Source organism: Buteo buteo, chromosome 6 (genome assembly GCF_964188355.1).
Source record: "Buteo buteo chromosome 6, bButBut1.hap1.1, whole genome shotgun sequence".
Taxonomy (NCBI): Eukaryota; Metazoa; Chordata; class Aves; order Accipitriformes; family Accipitridae; genus Buteo; species Buteo buteo.
In genome coordinates this window covers 4994311-5014056 of record NC_134176.1, presented here as the reverse complement: position 1 = coordinate 5014056, position 19746 = coordinate 4994311, and the positions used below count along the sequence as shown (strand labels likewise).

The window sequence follows — 19746 nt, the reverse complement described above, 5'->3', positions numbered from 1 at the left end:
CCGGTTGTCATAATGTCTGCTGCATTGCAGAGATGGCTGAGCAGCACCGGGGAGGGGTGCCTGACGCCCAGGGTGTCAGGCAGCAGGTACAGCAGCGACTGGGAAAAAAACCCAGCATCTCTTTTAAATCTACCGTGAACATCCTGAGCTTACCAAACCCGCATTTCAGGCTGTAAGGGCTCAGTTTTCTTTCTCTCCCTTCCCCTGGGAAGGCGGCACCAGCTCTTCTTGCACCCCATCAGAGATTTCATCCGCTCCAGCTACCAGCGCAATTGCCAGGAGTCCATCCTTGTCCAAAGCGGGGGCAGAGAAACAGCCACGGCACAACGTGCGGGGAGAGAAGGGACTCGGACAACGCAAAGGCACAACCGCCGCTCTCCGTTTGGCTCCCTGCTAAATGGGCGCTGCTCCACTTTTAGTCCCAGGAACTGAACGAGGCTGCTGGCTGCTGCATTATCCGAGGTCCATTCCCAGACTTCCACGCTGTTCACCCTCAGGCAGGGAGCTGGGCAAGAGGAGGGCTGTAACTGGAGGCTGGAATCTGGAACACAGCACTGCAGGAGAGGAATGTATTTGAGGAAATACTCAAAAGAGATGCCATGTTCAGCTCCCAGTAAGAGTTTGAGGAATCACCCGTTCATCTGCATTTCTGACACAAACGTTCACAACTCTCCTTTGAAAGCACCAACTCACACCTCAGAAACACGATGCCAGAAGCTGTAGCAGAGCTGAGCGAAGCACTGCAAGGATTCCTCTTACAAGGGAAAAATTCCATATACAGCAGACAGCAAAGCTTCCAGCACATCACTGAGCCAAGGCAACTCCACTTTCATCCTGCTGGACCCACACTCCGTCCGCCAGCATCTGGGGCACAGGTGAGGGGCGGACGCAAGAGTTGAGAAGCAGGACTTAAACCAAAGAGTCCCCATTTTTTGCAAATTTTACTACACCTAGCACCAGCTTCTGGACACCAGGAGCCTCTCTTGAGCCTCGGCTGCAGACACAGCTGATGGGAGGGAAAGGAAAAGCTGGAATTTGTGAATGTTACAGCAGGGAGTTCTCCAAGTAATATAGAGGGGTTTGTTTGTTTCTTTTTTAGTAGGAGGACTAGCTTTCTACAGGAAGCACACTGCACAGCTGAGCAACATCACAGTACCAAGTTTCTGCTACGTGTTTTACAGTGGTTTTAGTTTGGGGCAAAAGTCTTACAAGAGAAAGGCTGGTAAGGCAGATCTAGAATGCATGTTTTATTTAAGTAAAAAAAAAAAACCAACCAAACAAACAAACAAAAACAAAAAAAACCAAACAGACAAGATGGGTAGGGTAGACAAGAACTTTTTTTATATTCTGACTATACAATAATATACCTCTCTTTTTATCCACTGCCACACTACTATAATGGATCTGTTCTAGTCTAATTTTAAGGTTGTCCAGTTAAGTTGTCTGAAGATTCTTTAAACAAGTTGACCTTTACCTATTTAGAGTTTCTTCTCAGAAACATTCATATATTATACAGGATATACAGATTTTTGAAACAAGACACTTAAAAACACACACAACTATAGCCGCAACACTATCATAGCTGCATTGTAGTGATTACGTTGTTCAGCCAGCTGTAGACTCTGTATGTACAATTAGTTTTTATAGTGTTATTTACATAGATGGACTAAAAGCTATCTTTAATCTAAAAGGTAAAGGCTCTTGTGTTTAAGTATGTGCAGTTTCATAGCCCTGTGAAAAAAAAACACAACAATTATATACACTGTAAACAGCACAAGGCATGAGAATCTCCTCCTACCCCAAACAATCTCACAGGAAAGTGTATGTGCACTAATATTCTTCCTCCACTTCGGCTCCCGCTCCTCTGGTTTTCTTATGAATAGCACGGTTAAAGCTGTGGCAGGCAGGAACCCAATGATTGTCATGAAGACCTAACTTACAGCCCGGGATGCCCTTCTGAGACCGGTGACAGCACATCCAGTACCCAGGCCCGTACGGTAAAGCTTGACAGTATGGTTTGGGATGCCACCGGCACAGCGATACGTCCCCTTTCACGTATTTCTTCTTGCACTGCTTGCAAGGGTCTTCTCTGTAGCGGGGATCGCGGACCCAGCGGGAGTCTGCTGGCCTGATGTTGTAATATTCAATGATGAATTTGAAGTAGTAGCAAGTGCATTTTAGGGCAACCAGACTCCTAGTAGGAAGCAATCCAAAGATCTTCACTATGATGTGGTGAGGCAAGAAGGCCATATACTGCTGAGGCTCCAAAAGCTGCTGAATTTTAAACCTGGTCTCCAAAAAGTCATGCGAAACCTGCCTTTTTAAGCAGGAAGCATCAAGTACTTGCAAAGCCCCTTCTGTCGGAGGAACAGAAAGGGCAGATGGCTCTGTAGGGACACTGTTTCTGACGCATGATCTGTCAGATGCCAAAGCATCCTCATCCTCATTTTGGGCTACTTCTCCTGGCTTTTCTTGGGTACTTTCCCGTAGCGGCTGTTGCTCGTGAGCAGCAGGCTGGTCAGCCTGGAGGAAAAACAGCCTCCCTGGGAGTGGATCTTCACTACCACTGGCGTTAGAGAGCTTCTCTTTCCTGCATCCTTTCTCAGTCTTGGTGACCGATATACTGATGCATAAGGGCTCCTTCCTAGCAGGATGCAGACTCTGCTTTGGCAAAATTACAGGCTCTTTCGACGTACAATCAACAGTCGCACTCTTGCTCTGCAAGGAATCCGGTGGCAACCTGGCAGCAGCCGGACATGCAGACGGCAGAGGTCTGGGAGGCTCAATTCGCGTTTCAGTATCGCTCCTGCCAGCGGTTATCGCCAACACTGCATGAGCAAGTCCCGAGTTCACATTCCCCATCCGAGTATCCAGCCCAGAAGGAAAAGGCTGCCGAGCAGAGGCAGCGCCATCCCACAACTCTGCGTCACCCAGAGGACCGCACCGTCCTCCGTAGCCGGCCTCTGCTACACCTGCCTCCTCCAAGCCATCCCCCGGAGCCAGGACCCCCGAGGAGACCTTCCCCGCCTCTCCCTCGGGCTGGATGCCGTTCGCCAGGAGCACCCTCCCGACATTTCTGCGGAAGCTGTTGTTCCGCGAGAGGCTCCCGGCCTCCCGCTCGCTCTGGCGTCTCAGGCACTCCGACTCCAGCTTGGCCACCATGTCCAGCACACGCACAGGCTCGCTCTGCTGCTGCTCGCTATTGCCGCAAGGTCCCCTCTCCACATGTACCTCGCACGCCCCGGCGGAGGAGAAAGGGTCTGAGCTGGGAAGTGCACCTTTAGGCTGAGCGTTCAGCCTTGTAGTAGAAGCATGCGTGCAGGTTTTCGCACAGTCTACCAGTAAAGCACTTGCTCGTTGCTCCAGAAAGGCTACCATCTCTATCACCGAGAGGGACCGGCCTGGGAACACACCCTCACCGTTGTCGTTCACGTAATGCACCGAACAGTGCTCGATGCCACAGGCAAAAGGCTCCGGCTGGGAGCACCTGACATTCGCCTCCCTCATTCTTTCCAGTTGAATTTTGGCTTTTTTAAGATCTACCGATTTTTTCCTGCGTTTAGCTGTTCTTCCGTCGATATCCCACGTGCTTTTAATTTTCATGGAGCCTAGCCGGTTGTTACTGCTGCATTGCTGGGCTGCAAAGAACGCAATCTTCTCCTTTGTATTGCCAGGTTTCACTACAGCCCAGACATCCAGAGGCCCTTCCCCTTCTTCTCCCTGGTGGATCGTTGCAGACAGGGCGTTCTTCTTTTCCCTTGCACTCGGACCATCCGCTGGACCTTTCCCATTCATATTGCACATAGTATTTGGATAAATAATCCCCAGAAGCTTTTGGGATGGAGTCACAAGGGAGGGTTTTGGGAAAACGCTCAGTTTGGTGCAGTTGTTCGTGTATTTTTCTTCTTGTGCTGATCTCTGATGGCTCATAGGTGGGCCTCTCAGGGAATCCTGGCTTATTTCTGGAGATCGCTCTTTTTTCTGTAACTTGAGATATGGCTTTAAGTGCATACCAGAAACCCTAGAAAAACAGAAAGGGAAGAAGTTATAGTTGCAAAATATGCCTGCCTGGAATTAGAGAAGGTGGCCCAGAGTAGGCACCAGCATGCCTCCTATTAGAATAGCAGCCCACACCTCAAAAGGAACCACACAAGAAAGGAAAAGCAGCAACCAGGCTACAACATCCACCCTTGGAGAACTTCTTGCAATAGGATTATAATCTTAAGGATAGCAGAGATCTTCCTGTTAGAGAAATCTGTTTCCAGGGAGATGCAAGGAGAAATCCTAACATTTAAGTTCTATCTGTTGTGCAAACATAGCTAGAGGTTCATTCTAGAGTTAGAACCATCCTTCTGTCCATTCATTTCTTAATCCTGTTGTAAGGCACATGTGGGTCAAAGGGTTTGTCTTGATATTAGCTACCAGATGTATTTTTTTATATATATATATATTTTATTTTCAGTAGATAAAGTACAGTTAAAGCTGAAAAGGGAAATTAGCAAGTGTAACTACATTCATCAGGGATCCCAGCAGATATCTAATCTCCTAATTCCAACCAAAATGCAATCTATCCCTTGGTATATCAATAGTGCCAAATTTAGTGTACTTTCCCATAAGGGTTTTTATGCTATACATCAGATGCCCCACCCAAAAGTGACAAAGCATCATATACAGCTGAATAGAACCGCTTTCAAGTATGTGTTTTTATGGTTAAGAATTTAAGAGCTGTGAAGGAGACACTTGGATGCTGCTGACATTACAGCAGCAGCACCAGTCCTGCAACAGTCCCAGGCACTCAACTCCTCTTTTCTGTTCCACCTTTGCAGTAATCTTCAATTCAAAGCTCAAAAACACAAAAGCCCAGGGCACTGCCACATAGGATGCAATTATCAGGAGACTTCAGGCTCTTCTCCCAGGAGTATCACATAAGCATATTACAGAACTAAGTATAGATTATGTTTCCATGGTAATCTTTGAATTGTTACACTAAAAGGCCTCCTTTTTGAAACGGGGATAATCCATGCTTGCTAGTTTAAGAACAGCAGGTTCAATGCCACATTTATCACGAGCTGATACGGACACATTCAGACACTGAACGTTTCCCTTGACAGCCACCACCAAAACAGTTGCTTTGGTATTGCATTTCTAGCCTAAAAACAGCTTTTAATTAAAAACCTCAAGCCGTAACATCTACAAAGGCAGATGGATTTATAGTTTTAACACCTGCGGTTCACACACAGCAGGTTTGTATCAGACGCAGCCAGGCTCTGCCCTGCCACGCCGCAGCGCGATCAGGACACACACCTACCTTGAGACACCCCTGTGGATGCTACGCAGGGTACCCGTGGGGTCAGCACACAAGGAGGAAGGAACCCAGCTCACCCACCCCTCGAGCAGACCCGCCAGAGCACGCAGGATGGCTGTAAGAGGCAAGTCGTAACAGCAGATGCTGACCAAGAACACACACGGACGTGCCGTACGAGCAACCTGGAGCGCAGTGTGGGGACCTTCCAGGCAGCGCTGCCCCACAGATCAGCCAGGGCTACGGACCCTCCAGAGTTGCAGAAGGGAGAGCTGAGCCAGACAGCAGCGGAGCCAGCCAAGGGAAGGCTTTCAAAGCAAGGCGCTCCACTTGTGTGCTAACACAACACACCTGAGAGCACCAGGGCAGCAACTCGGCCAGGCACCGCCTGCACCTCTCCAAGCAGAGGAAACCTCCTGCACTAGAAGGAGCCGTGCTGCTTAACCATTGCTTTCCCCTGAGGTTTTGGTTCTTCCTTCTGGCCCTAGTGATAAATAGCGAGGGGACAGATGACAAGTGCAGGCAGAGAGGTTTTGGGGAGGTACATCAAGAGGAAGGGCTTAGTTCACCTTTCTACGAGTGTGCACAAAACCTAGGAGAACCCTTTGGTCCTGTGCAGTGCTTTGAAGGCCAGGAGGCAGACATGGGAAAGGATGCTGTTATGTTCTCTCCCCTCCCGATTTTACAGAAAGATCATCACCTCACTCTAGCAACCAGACAGTGCCAAACCCATCTGCAGTTCACCTACAGACTGGCGGGGTAAGAGAGCTCCCGTTACTGCAGATAAACCTACCTAGTCTCTGGGTTAATTCTCTCCCCATGCCTTCTGCGTGCTAATTCCAGCTCTTGTTGGAGTTGGGTCACCTCCCAGTTTAGTCTCCTCTGCAAAATGCAAACGAGCTATTTTGTTTGCCTTCTCAGTTGGATGCTAAAAACTAAAATAATCTGATAAAAATAGAACTTCAGGGTGCTGAAATAGATGAATAGAAGAGAATGGGAAAGCAAGGCTGCTGTAGTTTACTTCAGCCTCATTTTCCACAGCGTCTGCCTTAGCTCGGTGGCACTTTATAGCTAAACAGGATCAGGCCACCATGTGCTCAGGCCAGTGCCCAGCCCAGAAGGGCAGCAGGTGAACCACTGCAGCAAGCTGCTGCAGAGAACAGTGCCTGCAGCCCTCCCTCCCCCATCCAGAAGGGCATTTTGGAGCTGTGCTTTTTCAGAGTAGAGAGAGAGAGAAGCTCCGATGGCTGGCCGCCACCGTACCCTGGGGAGAAGAGGTGAATACAATTAAATACACGACTTTGCACGTTGAAATCTCATGAGCTAGGAGCAGATCAAATTTCATTCATGAGTTTTCATGCCAGGGTGTCTGAAAGATGAGCTGAATGTGTTTTTAAAAGGCTTTCTTCAAGCAGTTTTCAGGAATCCAGCGAGACAATTGGTTCAACACCCTTCATTAAGTGAAACTGCAAACGAAGGTGAGACGAGGTATTATACGAATGAAAACAGGACCAAACTGGTTACCCCAACATGCTTAGAGGACATGTTTAGCCAGCAAAGTTCGTTCAGCTGCTCCCAGCTATTTCTGGTCTATGGAGAAAGACAAAGGGTAGAGTTATGCCTCACCTATTACAGATTTCTCGTTTAAGGTTATATTTCCTCCTATGTTTCAGTTAGCCTCTGGCTCAGCCAACAATACCATTTAAGGTTGAAAAGTTATAATTTACATAACAAAATTATGCCTTAGTCAGAAGTTTTACTGCCAGAATAATTGCCTCATTTGAATTCAGCATTCAGTTCATTGCACTGTTTTAATGGATCCAGATTTAAAGAAAACCTTCATTTAATAACTTCAGACAGCTATAAAGAATACTGCTAACTTCATCTGACCAGCTCAATCGCAGTGTCATCTGCTTCCCAGTTTTTGGGCAGCAGGGAAGAGAACTTCCATTTTGAAAGGGATGTTAGTAATGGACCTTACCTGAAAGTGTCACTTGGAAAAAACAAGCCCCCACCCCACACACACTTTGCTGTGAACATTAAGACAAACAAACTTTTAGGCAAACATAGCTTCTTCCCTGCACGTCAGCAGCACATTTCATTTCTAGCTCCTAGAATTAGAACAAGGCTTCCCAGCAGAAATTGCTTTGAAGATGAACCAGAGCCCAGTCCCCACCCACAGACTACCTTATTTCTGCAACATTTCAGCACTGGCAAGCTGAGAATTGTGGCAGCTGCAGGTAAGTTTTTAAATATTTAAAAACGCCAAAAATAGTTGTTAAAAGGTGAAGTCACTGACAATTCCCTATGATCCTTAATTCCAGAATAATTCTGTTTGCTTTCCTCCACCCTTTAAGATATCGAGTTTCTAATTTTATCTTTAGAGACAACGACTCTTCAGAAGTTCATGGAGTAAGCATAAAAGGTTTTCAATCCCAAATGTGCAGTTTTGAATTGCTGATAAGAGATAATTCTGCCAGGAATGATCAGCATTGAAACAACTAGCAGTGCTGCCTTTATACTGCTATTCCATCCTTAAGCTGATCAAATAAAAAGGCCAGTTTTTCTATTTCTAATCAGCCGTGTCTGAAAAACAGGATACTTAAAACTTCTGGAATGACACTGCTGTTTTTACAAGTAGTAACTACAGCTTGTTTCCACTACGGTTTTATCAAGTTAGTTACTACACAGGATTGATATAGAAATATATGCCTTTCTACACACGCAGACACACACACACCCCTCCTCTCCCTACTGAAGGGAAGGCCCATCAGCTACTGTGCCAAGCCAGCCAGAATCTTTCTGCATCCTTTTGTATTTATATATCTTCTAAATCATAGCAGCCTAAAAAAAAAAACAGAGTCGCTTTAGTGGAAGCTCCAAATTGGAGGAAAAACTGGTAGGAAAGGCTGAATTTTCACAACTACCTTCTAAGGTCCACAGAGAACCTAGATGCCCCTCACTGCACCTGGGTCAGGGACTCTCATGATGCCCTGTGAAGCCAAAAGATTTCCTCTGGCCATCAAGAAAAACAAAAAAAAAAAGCGTAATCTGCTCAAACAGCATATTCACACTGCAAGTTTTCTGCACAAAGCATGGAAGGTTTTATTAAAGGCGAAAATTTCAATCAAAACTCCCAAGTTTCCTGTGGATTTCTTTTTGTAAACACTAACTCCAGTCGACAAAAGTTCCTAGCGTTGCTGACTACACAGGCAGTGCCAACTACAACTCCGAAAAAACCCTCAGGACATACTAACACAAGGCAGAAGCCAAAAAAAAAAAAAAACCCAAACCCCAACAACAATAAAAACCCACACCAAGCATAACCTCTGGCAAGGCATTTCTCTTCCCTGGCATCCCATTTCTCTGTCTATAGAGCTTAGTTCCTCTGTAAAGGACACTGACAATTATGAAGGACTGAGTACTGAATACAAGTTAAACTATGGTCAGCCACTTGTTATTTCTGGAAGGACTTGGTAGGTCCTTTGGGCTCAATCTCCAGTACCATTTCCATCCCCTTTGCACTGCCGGGGCAAGGCAAAGCAGACAGAGAGCTGCTTCAAAGGCATTCCACGGATTCTGCCGGGGCGGGAAAGTCCCAGCCGAGCAGCCGGGATGGAAGACGCTCTGCTACTCACTGGAGCTTGTTCTGGTGTGTGGCAAGTGTCCAAGCTCAGAGAAAGGCGGGCTGGGAGGCACGATGCTCCAGACCAGGGGTGGGTTCGACTTCAGCAGCTGCGGAGGCATCCGATTTCTAGAAAACCCACTCCCTTGCAGCAGTAACTTCAAATTAAAGCAAGACCCACCTTCTAATGCCTGTGAAACTGCCTCTTGCATCAGCTGGAGAGCAAGTGAGGATTATCACAGGCTTTGAAGGTAAACAGAAGGTATCTGACTGCTGAAGCAGCACTCTCCACTTGAGTGGCCAGCCTGGGGGAAGCGGGAGCAAGCCAAATGTGAGACAGAGCTGGCCCAAAAAAGCTAAGGAGCTACCTGCAAAGTAGGCACCTAACTTAACGTTGGATTCCCCCACTGCTTGTTCACCCATGTCAGGTGGTCAAATAACCCGACTTTGAGGGAGACGACACCCAAATACAGCTGCACACAGGAGCAGCTATAAAATCTATCATGTGTAAAATGCACCATCTTCAACAAGCAGAGGTTTCAGGTGACAGATTGCACATCCAAGCCCAACACACAGACTACTCCGTTTGAGGCCTCCCACCCTTTAATAAGTTTTGAACACATTTTGAAGTAAATGCACACACATATACACCCTTCACCATGAAGCACAGCAGCCTCAGCTACTTTCTAAATTTTACACAGGAAGAAGTGCCATTGCTTTGCCAGTCTTTTGTGTAAAAGCACTTACCGTGAAGCGAGTGATGTAGAAGCAATTCTTTGTTGAGCCTGAGGAAGCTCAAACCCATGCTCCCTGCTTCCCAACCATACTACAGATGTCACAGAGATGATGTAAAGCAGATAGGAACAAAATAAACTTAAAGATTTGGTATTCAAGGTTATAAGCTGCTCCAGAAACCTGTAGCTCAAAGATGATGGGATAGCACACATGCCTGTGGTGGAAGAGGCCAAGATGAGAAGAAATCACAAAAGGACAGTAAGAAAAAAAAGAAATGGTGGTTTTATAGGTCTTCTGCTGAAAGCTGCCCAGAGCAGCACAGGTAAGTGACAGATAAAACATTTCTGGAAGGAAATATATCTTGATTTAACATTTGTTTTCTAATCTATTAACTGCAAGAGGACCAAGACCTTTCTTAACATCATGGCGCAACAAATTTCTTCAAACAGTTAACGAACCAACAAAAAAGTGATGCTATTTAGTCTTCATTTTTGTGCATACATAATAAGAACACATGAAAGGTTGTAGAAATTAACCTTGGACCACACTATTATTAGAGTTCAAAAGAAAGAATAAGGAAAAGTACATCTGAAGGCAAGTCATCAGGTTGTTCTTTTGAAACTCTAGGCCAAAAGGAACTGCTTCATGAAGTCAGCTGCACTGTGGTGCAGAGGATTTCACTGCAGACAGCACAACCCAGCAGGCATTCTCCAGGAGTCAAAAGGTGTTTTCATTACCAAGAACACATCCCAAACAAGAACAGAAGAAACTCCAACTGAACACATTCCTTCTTCGGGAAGGATACAAGAAGCAGACACAGGTTTCAAGTCACCAGGTCACATCACTTGGAAACTTCTATCTTAGAGATCAAAAAGTCTAGGAATAAACATGAAAACCTGGTGCAGTGTTAAGCCACTGCAAAGATACTTAAAGAAATAGTAAAAGGTTCTTCAGTTTGTTAGAAAGGACAGGGAGAGAAACAGGGCTGCAAGCAAGGTCAAGGCAGAGATTAAGAGTATTCTAGGTACAACACAAAATACTAAATTTGCCTTTGCATCATTTTTAAACAGGGGTGATAAGGGTGATCACAAGGGCAAAAGCCCAGAGGTTAATTTGAACAAGAACATTGGCAGGGGGAAGATTAAAAAGCTTCATGAAAATTGCAAGGAGTGGCTCATCTCAGTTTTAGAATCCAAAATAGACAGACTCATGAACTGCAGGCCAAGAAGCAAGATTTATAAACCTCTTGAAAGGCAACAATATGAGTTAATAAAACATATGGCACATTGAAGGTGGCACTGCAGGGGAGAAAGAGCAGGGAGAGAAATTGCAGCCTCTCCAGGTCTGGTACTCTGAGTTCAATATAAAGGTATTTTGCAAGTGAGGATTAAGGCAACACAGAGTAAAAGGGGGAAGAGGGAATAGTTCGATATGCCAGACTAACCTGAAGGTTCTCAAAACAGTGATCTTTTTAGAGAAATGAACTATCTCTTATTCACATGGACTTCAGAAGGCACACGAGATTTACTGGTTAAGACAGATTGGCAGAGGAATGGGAAAACAGACCAAGGAGCTGGCTTGCAGCAGACAGCCCCAGGTGGTGCTGGATAAGAAAATACCAGCCTGGAAACCAAAGACATGCCTCAAGAATCAGCCTTGGGAACGCACTGATTTTGTTAGGAATGACCTCAGCACAAGTACTACAGGTGCACCCACAGAAATGAAAGCCACTACCAATACAGCAGAGGCACAAAGCACCAAGTAACAGAAATGGAAGAGAGTTTTGAAATCCAGCTGGTGATGCACCAGAAAGCTACACACCAAGAAGTTTTGGAGGTAACTAAGAAAGGTGCATTGGCCGCCATAGACATATCTATGAAACAGAGGCAAGTGGAGGTGATTATGTGATATATTCAAGGCAGCAGTGAAAAGCCCTCCCACCAGATCTGCTCTGGAGTACAGCATACACTTTTTGACATGACTCAGAGGAGATTCATCCACACAGAGAACAATGACGACAGCTGTTGTTCAAGAAGCTACTAGATAACACTTGGGTCATTCAGCACAGCAAAACCACAGGTGAAGGTATACCACCACATTTTACAGAATACAGCAGAAGAGGTAAACCACTAAAAAGAAGAAGCAGGCCTTACGCAAAAGAAAAAAAAAGCAACACAAGCTCAAATGAGTATATAAGCTGGCATGAATGTTCAGTCTGGGAATCAAATGAAGGCTCCTAATTGCACAGCTAGATCTGTCATCTTCAGTAATGGCTTAATCTACAGGAGGAGAGAAGAAAAGATGTAATTGTTTTTAAGGCTAGACTTCTAAATTTACAAAAGGGATTATGAGATACTGCTTGGGAGAGCAAGGAGCTGGGTGACCCAGGAAGTCTTTTGCAGCACTAAATTACCAAGAGACTAACATAGCAAGTATATGCTGTGTACACAACCACAAAGAACGAAGGCTGAAGTTTGCTTTAAAACCCACATGGCTTTTGGAAACCAGAAAGCTGGTTCTCTTCCTCCAGATTGAGGAAGTTTAAGAGTCTTGGTTTCAGAAAAAGAAAAAAAATAAATGATACATATATTTTCAAGTAGCTTGAACTCAAACTGGCATGTTCTTGCATTTGCATAAGGACAAGTTGTTCTGTATGGTGTTCCTATAACGAGACACAGTGAGAGGCGTTCACTTAATTGTCACATAAGCACAAGTGTTTGAAATCAATCGTGCATTTCTTCTTAATAAGAGACACAGGAGAGTGAGCAATACAAAATCTGAGCTTAAACTAATCTAATTACTTACTCCATAGTAAGACAAACCACAACGATTGCCAGTATTTCCACTTGCTTTAAGCTGACTGCATGTTTTAAAGCCTACTATGACAAGCCATTCTCCAATTAACTTCTACTTCAAAGCCATGTTCCCAAATTGATTTACAGCCGTTGCTAGAAAACCCAAAGGGTTCTCCAAGTACAGTACCAGCTGTAGTGAATCTGCAGTTGTCATTATCAAATAAAAATGTCAAAGAACATTTCTGCCCTTAAGCCATTACAACATTTCACTTAAACACTACCCGAAAGTAAGAATTTAGACCAAACATTTGAGTGACACGCAAGACAATAGGAAAGTAAGGAGAAGGCTAACTAAATGGATGCTAAATACTTAACTATAGGCAGACCAGCCAGTCTGTTCATACCGTTTCACTTGATGGAAGGTGGAGGATGTGGAATTCAGCGGTTCCCTGTGGAGGCCAGCTCTGCAGGAACTCTTCATCGTAACTACCTCTCCAGCTAAGGCACGTCACAGCCAGTCCATCCTGGGTTACGCGCAAGGCTCCCCCATCAGCGTTCCTTGCTCCACAGAGAGCTTCACCGTGTCTCTGCCACCTAGAAACTGAACAAACAAGACGTATATAAGAAGATCACATTCCAGTACAGCAGTGATTGAAGCACAGATGATCAGGACAAGGACTCTTTCCCAAGAGAGAGAGAAAATACATACGCACACACATACATGCATACACATACATATAACATATATATAAAAATATAAAAGAACTTAACATCGTCATGCCATTATTGCAGCTGGAGTTTCTGAACACCATTAAAATACAAATTAATGCCCCCCACAACAGCCTGTCTGCACGAACAATGCTGCTTCACCTTATATACAACTGCAGCACCACCTTGGCACCTCCCATGGAACACGCTGTCTTCCAAGCTCCACGAAAACAGGACGCACAAGATATTTCTGCTTGTTAACACCGCATCAAGCTTTGGAGGGAAATCGGTGCTAGCAGTTAAGATTTGACGGTGCCAGGAGTTACGTTAGCGTTCTAATCAAAATAACGTGGCAGATTTCATAAAGGACAAAAAACATGCCACCATGCAGCCTCCAAGCCTTGTGAAAACTGCCCCGTCTTTGCATCACACACAGATAAGACAGCAGATTTCACCAAAACAAAACTGTTCTGCAGTATCTCTCGTTCGCACTAGGTTGCTGCCTTCTACGTCTTGTCCTTGGAGTAGACACCATTACCGGCGCTTTAACGTACTTTGACAGTGAAAGAACAACAACCTTCGAGCTGGAACATAAAAGGAAAAAGTGACACAGCAAAAGAGCCCTGGAAAAACTCAAATACTCAAGCCTGAGTTGCCAGCAGATTGTTTTAAAGATCATTTGCTTCCTCTCTAGAGGACCATGCACAATGATGCCGTAATAAAGGAATGCCATTTGAAAATGCTAACTATAGATCTGTGTCCCCAGGGGATTTGTGATTTAGTGCAGCAGGTTGCTCTCTCGTTTTCAGCAGCTTTGCCCAGTGCTCCTACTGCTGCCCTATTCCTACAGCGGCATTTCCACAGTACAGCACTCGCTGGAGGTTTGTGCTTGCTGGCAGCAGAGCTCTCGCAGAGATGGAGCCTCTCACATCACCCCTTTCCCAACACCTACCAGAGAGAAAAAACTCCCACGCAGAAGACCACCTACCTATGCATGGCTCAGTTAATCAGTGCTTGACCAATTTGGTTTACAACTCAACGCTGCCACTAAACACTCCTGGCCTGGAAAGCCTGCTCTAACTTGGCAGCCACACTCGCCAAGAAAGTGATGAAGGATGACTGTCCAGACAGGGAAAACAGAAACTGGTTTAGATCCCTCTGATTTGATGTCTGCTATAGCAATTTCACGATTCCTCTAGTGATGGTGAATGAGAGGTTAATCATTTGCCTACATTTGAGTAAGCAGGAGCCTAAAATAATATATAAAATATTATATAAACACATTTGAGTCTCCATGAAGAAACCTCTGCTGAGCTCTACACAAGGCAAAGAAACATGTCAGATGGAGAAGCCAGAGGCATTGCACTAGCAGAGCAGGAGGATGAGAGTATGCCCTCTACTCCATAAATTCAGAAAGGCAAGGAGTTAGGCTGCTGTGGTTAACAGCAGCATAAATTGAAGCTTGGTAGTTAAACACCATTTTCATTAGACTACCCAGAGCCTCTAACAAGGACTACCTGCAAGAGTGAAACCTAGGCACAAAAATCAGCCATTTCTGATGTTTTGTGGGCTGCAAAATATATATATACAAACAGTAATTCACAGAGAAAAAAGCATATGCCTAGCGCCTTATGAAAATCAGAAGTTAAACACAAAATCATTACTTTCCCATGAACCATCAGTAAGAGGCACTGAAATTCTGACTTTTATCCAAGCTTTTGTCTGGCTTTCCTTCTGGCTTTACTGACACTAGCATTTCAGACTCAGCAGGAACTGTATCACAGAAACATGATTATATCCACACCCAAATAAATGCAACCATACCATTTCAAGAATGCCAGTCACTTTTTCAATAGCTAAAACTCTCTCCATGTATTCCTAGTTAGGAATACCAGATGTTTTGTCCCAGCCCTACTCCTTTGCAGATCAATTGAGAAGTAAACGATAAAAAGCCAGACAAAGAAATCAAAACCAAAAGGTATCTTGTTTGCAGTAAAAAGCTGGAGAAGCAAAACCATCATGAGAACTGGTTCAGGTCAGGGGCAGTCACAACCCTGCTCCAAGCACAGGCATTGTATGGTGGGATGTCATGCGTTTTAAGAAGGTACTAGCACCTACTAGAGGGAAGCAAAAGCTGACAAAATAGACACAGACAAGTTCAGATGGGCACTGCAGCACAGATCCAAACACAACTCCATACAAAGCCTGCTTTTTCCCCTCCTCTAGCTGCTGGGCTATAGAAAAGAGCTGAAATAGACTATTAATGCCAGCAAGCTACTGACAAATTCCTACTGTGTAAGTAGTAAAACGCTGTGCTTGTGAATTAAAAAAAAAAAAAGAAAGAAAAAAGAAAAAAAAAAAATCAGCATCCAAGCTAGCACAGAGATACTTACTGCCTTTTAACTACCACAGTGTGTTTCTTTACCAAGGCTGATCCTTATCAGTAGGTGCTTCAGCTGATTTGTTAGTTTTGCACACAGTTGGGTACAGCCCAAAAACTGAAATACAGATGCACAGAGAAACAAAACAGAAGAGGAAGTTAAAAACCTAGTCGTGTTGTTCTCCCTTTCTGAAACCACCCCCAAACATATGCCTTTATGCATAAGATGTGGGAAGGACTCAGATTTTGGCAGCAGTAAGCATCACGTCCTCCCAGCAACGGACAGCAATTCGCTGAATGGTCCCACAGAACTCCCCATCTTATCATCGGTTTTGAACACTGCTGCAGTTTAGGAAAACTAAAGTATTAACTCAACTAGCGTGGATGGGCGGGGGGGGGGGGGGTCAAGGTCTCTTCATCTGTGCAGCAATACACTAAAGCTTTTGATATCTTGATAGCTAAAGCTCTACTGCAAGAGCAAGTGCATTTTAAACAGTAGCAACAGTAACTGATCAACAAATGAGTTCAAAGGATGGGCATATCCTTTCAGAATATTTGCTTTCTAGGAAGGAGGCCCTGGGTCCAGGACTCGTTCTCAGCAACAATCACACTGTCGGTCAAAACAGACTTGACCACCCCACCTCCACGCAGGGCTAGCTTTAGGATGCTCCGCATCGCCCTGTATCAGCTGGGCAAAGAGCATCAGCACACTCAGGACGCAGAAGAAAGCAATGGCGAGTATTTTGGAGGGGAACTCAGAAGAGTTAACACCAAAAAAGTCATTATGAGGGACAGGTAATCCTTTAAAAAAAAAAAAAAAGCCAGCATCGAGGCCTTATAGTAGAGATCTCCACAAGGGTTTTTGTTTTCTTGCAAGAACAGGGTTGCATGTTCATTCCCCTACCACTCAGCTCAAGTTTAGGTTGTTACATGATACTTGTCTCTAAAAGCAGATTTCACCAGACGTGCAATCCTGCCGTTTCCCAGCCTAGCCATCTCTCCAGCCCACCCTCCCTCCCTCCCCAAACAGAAAGCTTTCCCTAGTCCCAACGTTCACACTCCATGGTAACCACCAGCGATCCGCAGCAGCTCCCAGACTAGTTCAGACAGCAAGATGATACACCAGGTCCTCATAGTCAGCCTCTCAGACACCCATAGGAATGCAACCCTCTCTTTTTAACTGTTCTTTGTGTAGTATCTACCTATTTAAAACATCTTAAAGAACTACCTTTTAACACTAAGTTCACTAGCTAGGTTTCACTTCTTTACTAGAACAGCCTCAGGCAAAATAAGACAAAACAAGCACGTTTTAACTAAAGCTATCTCGCAAAGAGTTTCAGAGTGACCTCACGCTTGTGCTTCCATCCATCCGCAGCTGGCAACAAACCCTCGCATCAAAGTAGGTATTTAGTAAAGACACCGTATCCAACTTACGAGCATTAAGAGATGCAAAGATTAACAACTACAATCAGATGAGATTCTCTTGAGTCCTCCTGAACTGCAGTTTGGCCTCTTCACCTGCAGCAGGAAGCTACAGAAGCCATCATAAACACCGTTTGCCTTGTGAAACCTTGTGTGCTCAGCTTCCTCTCCGTTTGATAGTCAAAAGTTGTAACTTTACATAGATCTGATGTTATCTAATCTAAAAGCAATAAAGCTGCCACAGAGGCTCCAGCTGCAATAAACAGAGAGAGCCTCCCCTGTCTACTTACACACCAAAACCTGCCGATACCACTTCTTCTAGGTACTGGCAATCAGAGCTGGCCAAGCAACAGGACCTCCTTACCATTGCTCTTGGCTCATTTCCCCACCAAATTCACTGCAGCCCTTCTCAAAGCTCCACCAAGCTCCCATCCATACTACTTACCCCCAGACCTAGCAGGCACTAGCAAAACCCAGCAGGACGAGGTTCTCAGCAACTCAGACTGGACTCAGGTGTCTCAAATCCATGCCTTGAATCATGCCAGGAAAGGTGTCTGCCACAAAGTGGTTTTTTAGCTTCTTTCATGTCAGTGGAAAAGAACACTTTTGAATGCACAGTGTGCAAAATAGAGTGTTTCAGAAGCAGGGAAATGAGCGTGCAGGGCTTCAAGACAACGTTTGACTCTTCACTGCTGTCAAACAGGGCTACTTGCTGCACTGATAAGCGTATGAAATGCTTATTCTAATGAAGCACTACAGGGAGAACCTATCTTCCTTCCAAGATCATGTCAATAAAGAATGAAAGGCTTTAAATTTGTAGCTCTCATGCTTTCTTCTCCTCCAGGTATGGCTAGCATCAGAAGGACTAAGTCAGCCCCTCTCTTCTCAAAAAGAAAATCTCAGAAGGGAAAAAGAAAATAAAATAAAGGTAAGCTCTGCTGCACCTTGTTAACCCTGTATTTTAATGGGGCAGGGAGGTGGGGTGGAGAATCTATCACAAGGTTTTCCCCTGTTCAACTATTCCTGAAAGGTTTTAGCTGCATTGCACAATTTGGGTAAGGACATCATCTGTTGCTCAAGTGGGAAGAAGTTAAGAACTGGCTCATTAGATTTGTTCTGCTTGATCCAAGAGGAAAACAAAACCAATAAATCCCTTACTTGCCAATGCTGCTGCAGCACTGGCAACAAACGCACCCAGATCACACATTACTCTGCTTTCTAGAAAGCTACCACTTACTTTGGCACTCCTTGTCACCACATAACCTATGGTGTGCCCTGAATGATAAACAGGGGGTAGCTAAACACCCCTGAGCAGGGTCACAGCTGCTGCATCCTCAGGTTATGGGGTATGGGTAAAGATACTCACTGTAACGCTGTGCATTTGAGGCCATGTGATCCATGAGCCACGTCTGAATTATTTAGCGTATAAAACCAGATTTGTTTTGCCATGCAGATCCTGAATTAATGAAAGCTCAGCTGAAAGGCTACTTTCTTGGGGCGAGGGGAAGGAGAAAGCTTCCAGAAGCCTTCCTATTATAGAAGCAATAGAGCTGGTTCCAAAAATAGTAAAGAAGCACTCCCAGAGCTCTGGAGACGTTGTGCCCTCGTTTTGTAAAGCTGAGGTCTCACTGGATTGCTCCTGTACATGCAAAAAACGGTAAGAACGACTGCAAGATGCAGAATTGACATTAAAGGAGTTTTAGGACAAACACCAGAGACAGAAATCCAGACACCCTACATGAAAGAGATCAGCTTGAATGCCAACAGAGATCCAACCTGTCCCCCTTTAGAGAAAGCCAGTTAAAACCAGCAAGAAGAATCCCATCTTTTTCAAGAATGCAACGTTAGTTTGCTAAAGAAGATCCTGATTACTATTACAACACTGACGTGGCAGATTAGGATTGTCAACAATAATTTCATCACCCTGTTTCGCCTGTGGGTGTTAGGGATCCTGGCTGGAGCGGTCCACTTGACTCATTTTGGCACACATTTGGTAGATTCGTTTTTGCTGCAACAGCTAATAAATTGACCATCACATGGCCTGCCTGACAGTAATTACTCACTAGTTCGCCGGTAATAGTTTGTTAGTGATCCAATAGGACAGCATAACGACCTACTCTAACGCTTAAAATTAAAGTTTCCTTTGCCTGTTTTGTGGCAGCTCTCAGAACCCAGTGAAAATAAACCCATTTGTGATACTCATCTGATTACAAGCATATCTTTATGTACTCCAGCATAGGACTGGCCATTTTACTGGCATATGTAGACAAAATAAAATGTCAGTAGGAAACCAAAAACTCTCATACTTGATACTATATAGGCAAGAAGTCCCCCTGCACCATGGCACAAAATGCACAGTAATAATTGCTTCTGTACATCTCTCTGTGGGTTGTTAAATGGCTTCTAAAGTAAAAGAGCAAGCCTACAGCTAACTTCTAAATATCCAGTAAATAAATACAGTTCCTTCTTTAGAACTTTGCTAATAAGGAAAACCCTACAGCAAGTGACCCGATGTTAAACACTAAATTTATCAGCTTTGAAACTTCATTCACTGAATTAAATATGGCTTTAACTGGTTTATATGGCTCTAACTGGTTTGGACCAGCCTTTGGGATGACAGTTCTCCTTTCACACAGACAGCACCATATATGCTGATCACAGGTCCAGCCCTAAATAGTTTAGCAGAATAAGGGGCAATTAATTTTTGTTTATTTTTGTGGCATCCTACCCTTTAACCAAAAAGTTATATTGTGGATTTCTCTGTCCTATACCACTGTGA

General features: G+C 44.6%; 1 protein-coding gene across 8 annotated transcripts in view; it reads right to left on the bottom strand.

The window, feature by feature from the left end:
* Positions 1-1234: 1234 nt before the first annotated feature.
* FBXO34 (F-box protein 34) overlaps positions 1235-19746 on the bottom strand; it is a 40150-nt gene continuing 21638 nt past the window's right edge. For 2 of the 8 annotated variants that reach the window (XM_075029515.1, XM_075029519.1), the window contains 3 exons: positions 15559-15663; positions 12862-13058; positions 1235-4021 (listed from right to left, as the gene is read on the bottom strand). In XM_075029515.1, the coding sequence (XP_074885616.1) occupies positions 1831-4021; positions 12862-12938 (2268 nt within the window). In that variant the 5' untranslated portion in view covers positions 12939-13058; positions 15559-15663 and the 3' untranslated portion in view covers positions 1235-1830. Of the gene's footprint in view, positions 4022-6095; positions 8784-9108; positions 9233-9674; positions 9748-12861; positions 13059-13228; positions 13267-13327; positions 13785-15558; positions 15664-19746 lie in introns of those variants that run through there. The other 6 variants (XM_075029517.1, XM_075029518.1, XM_075029516.1 and 3 more) reach the window with 5 other exon arrangements.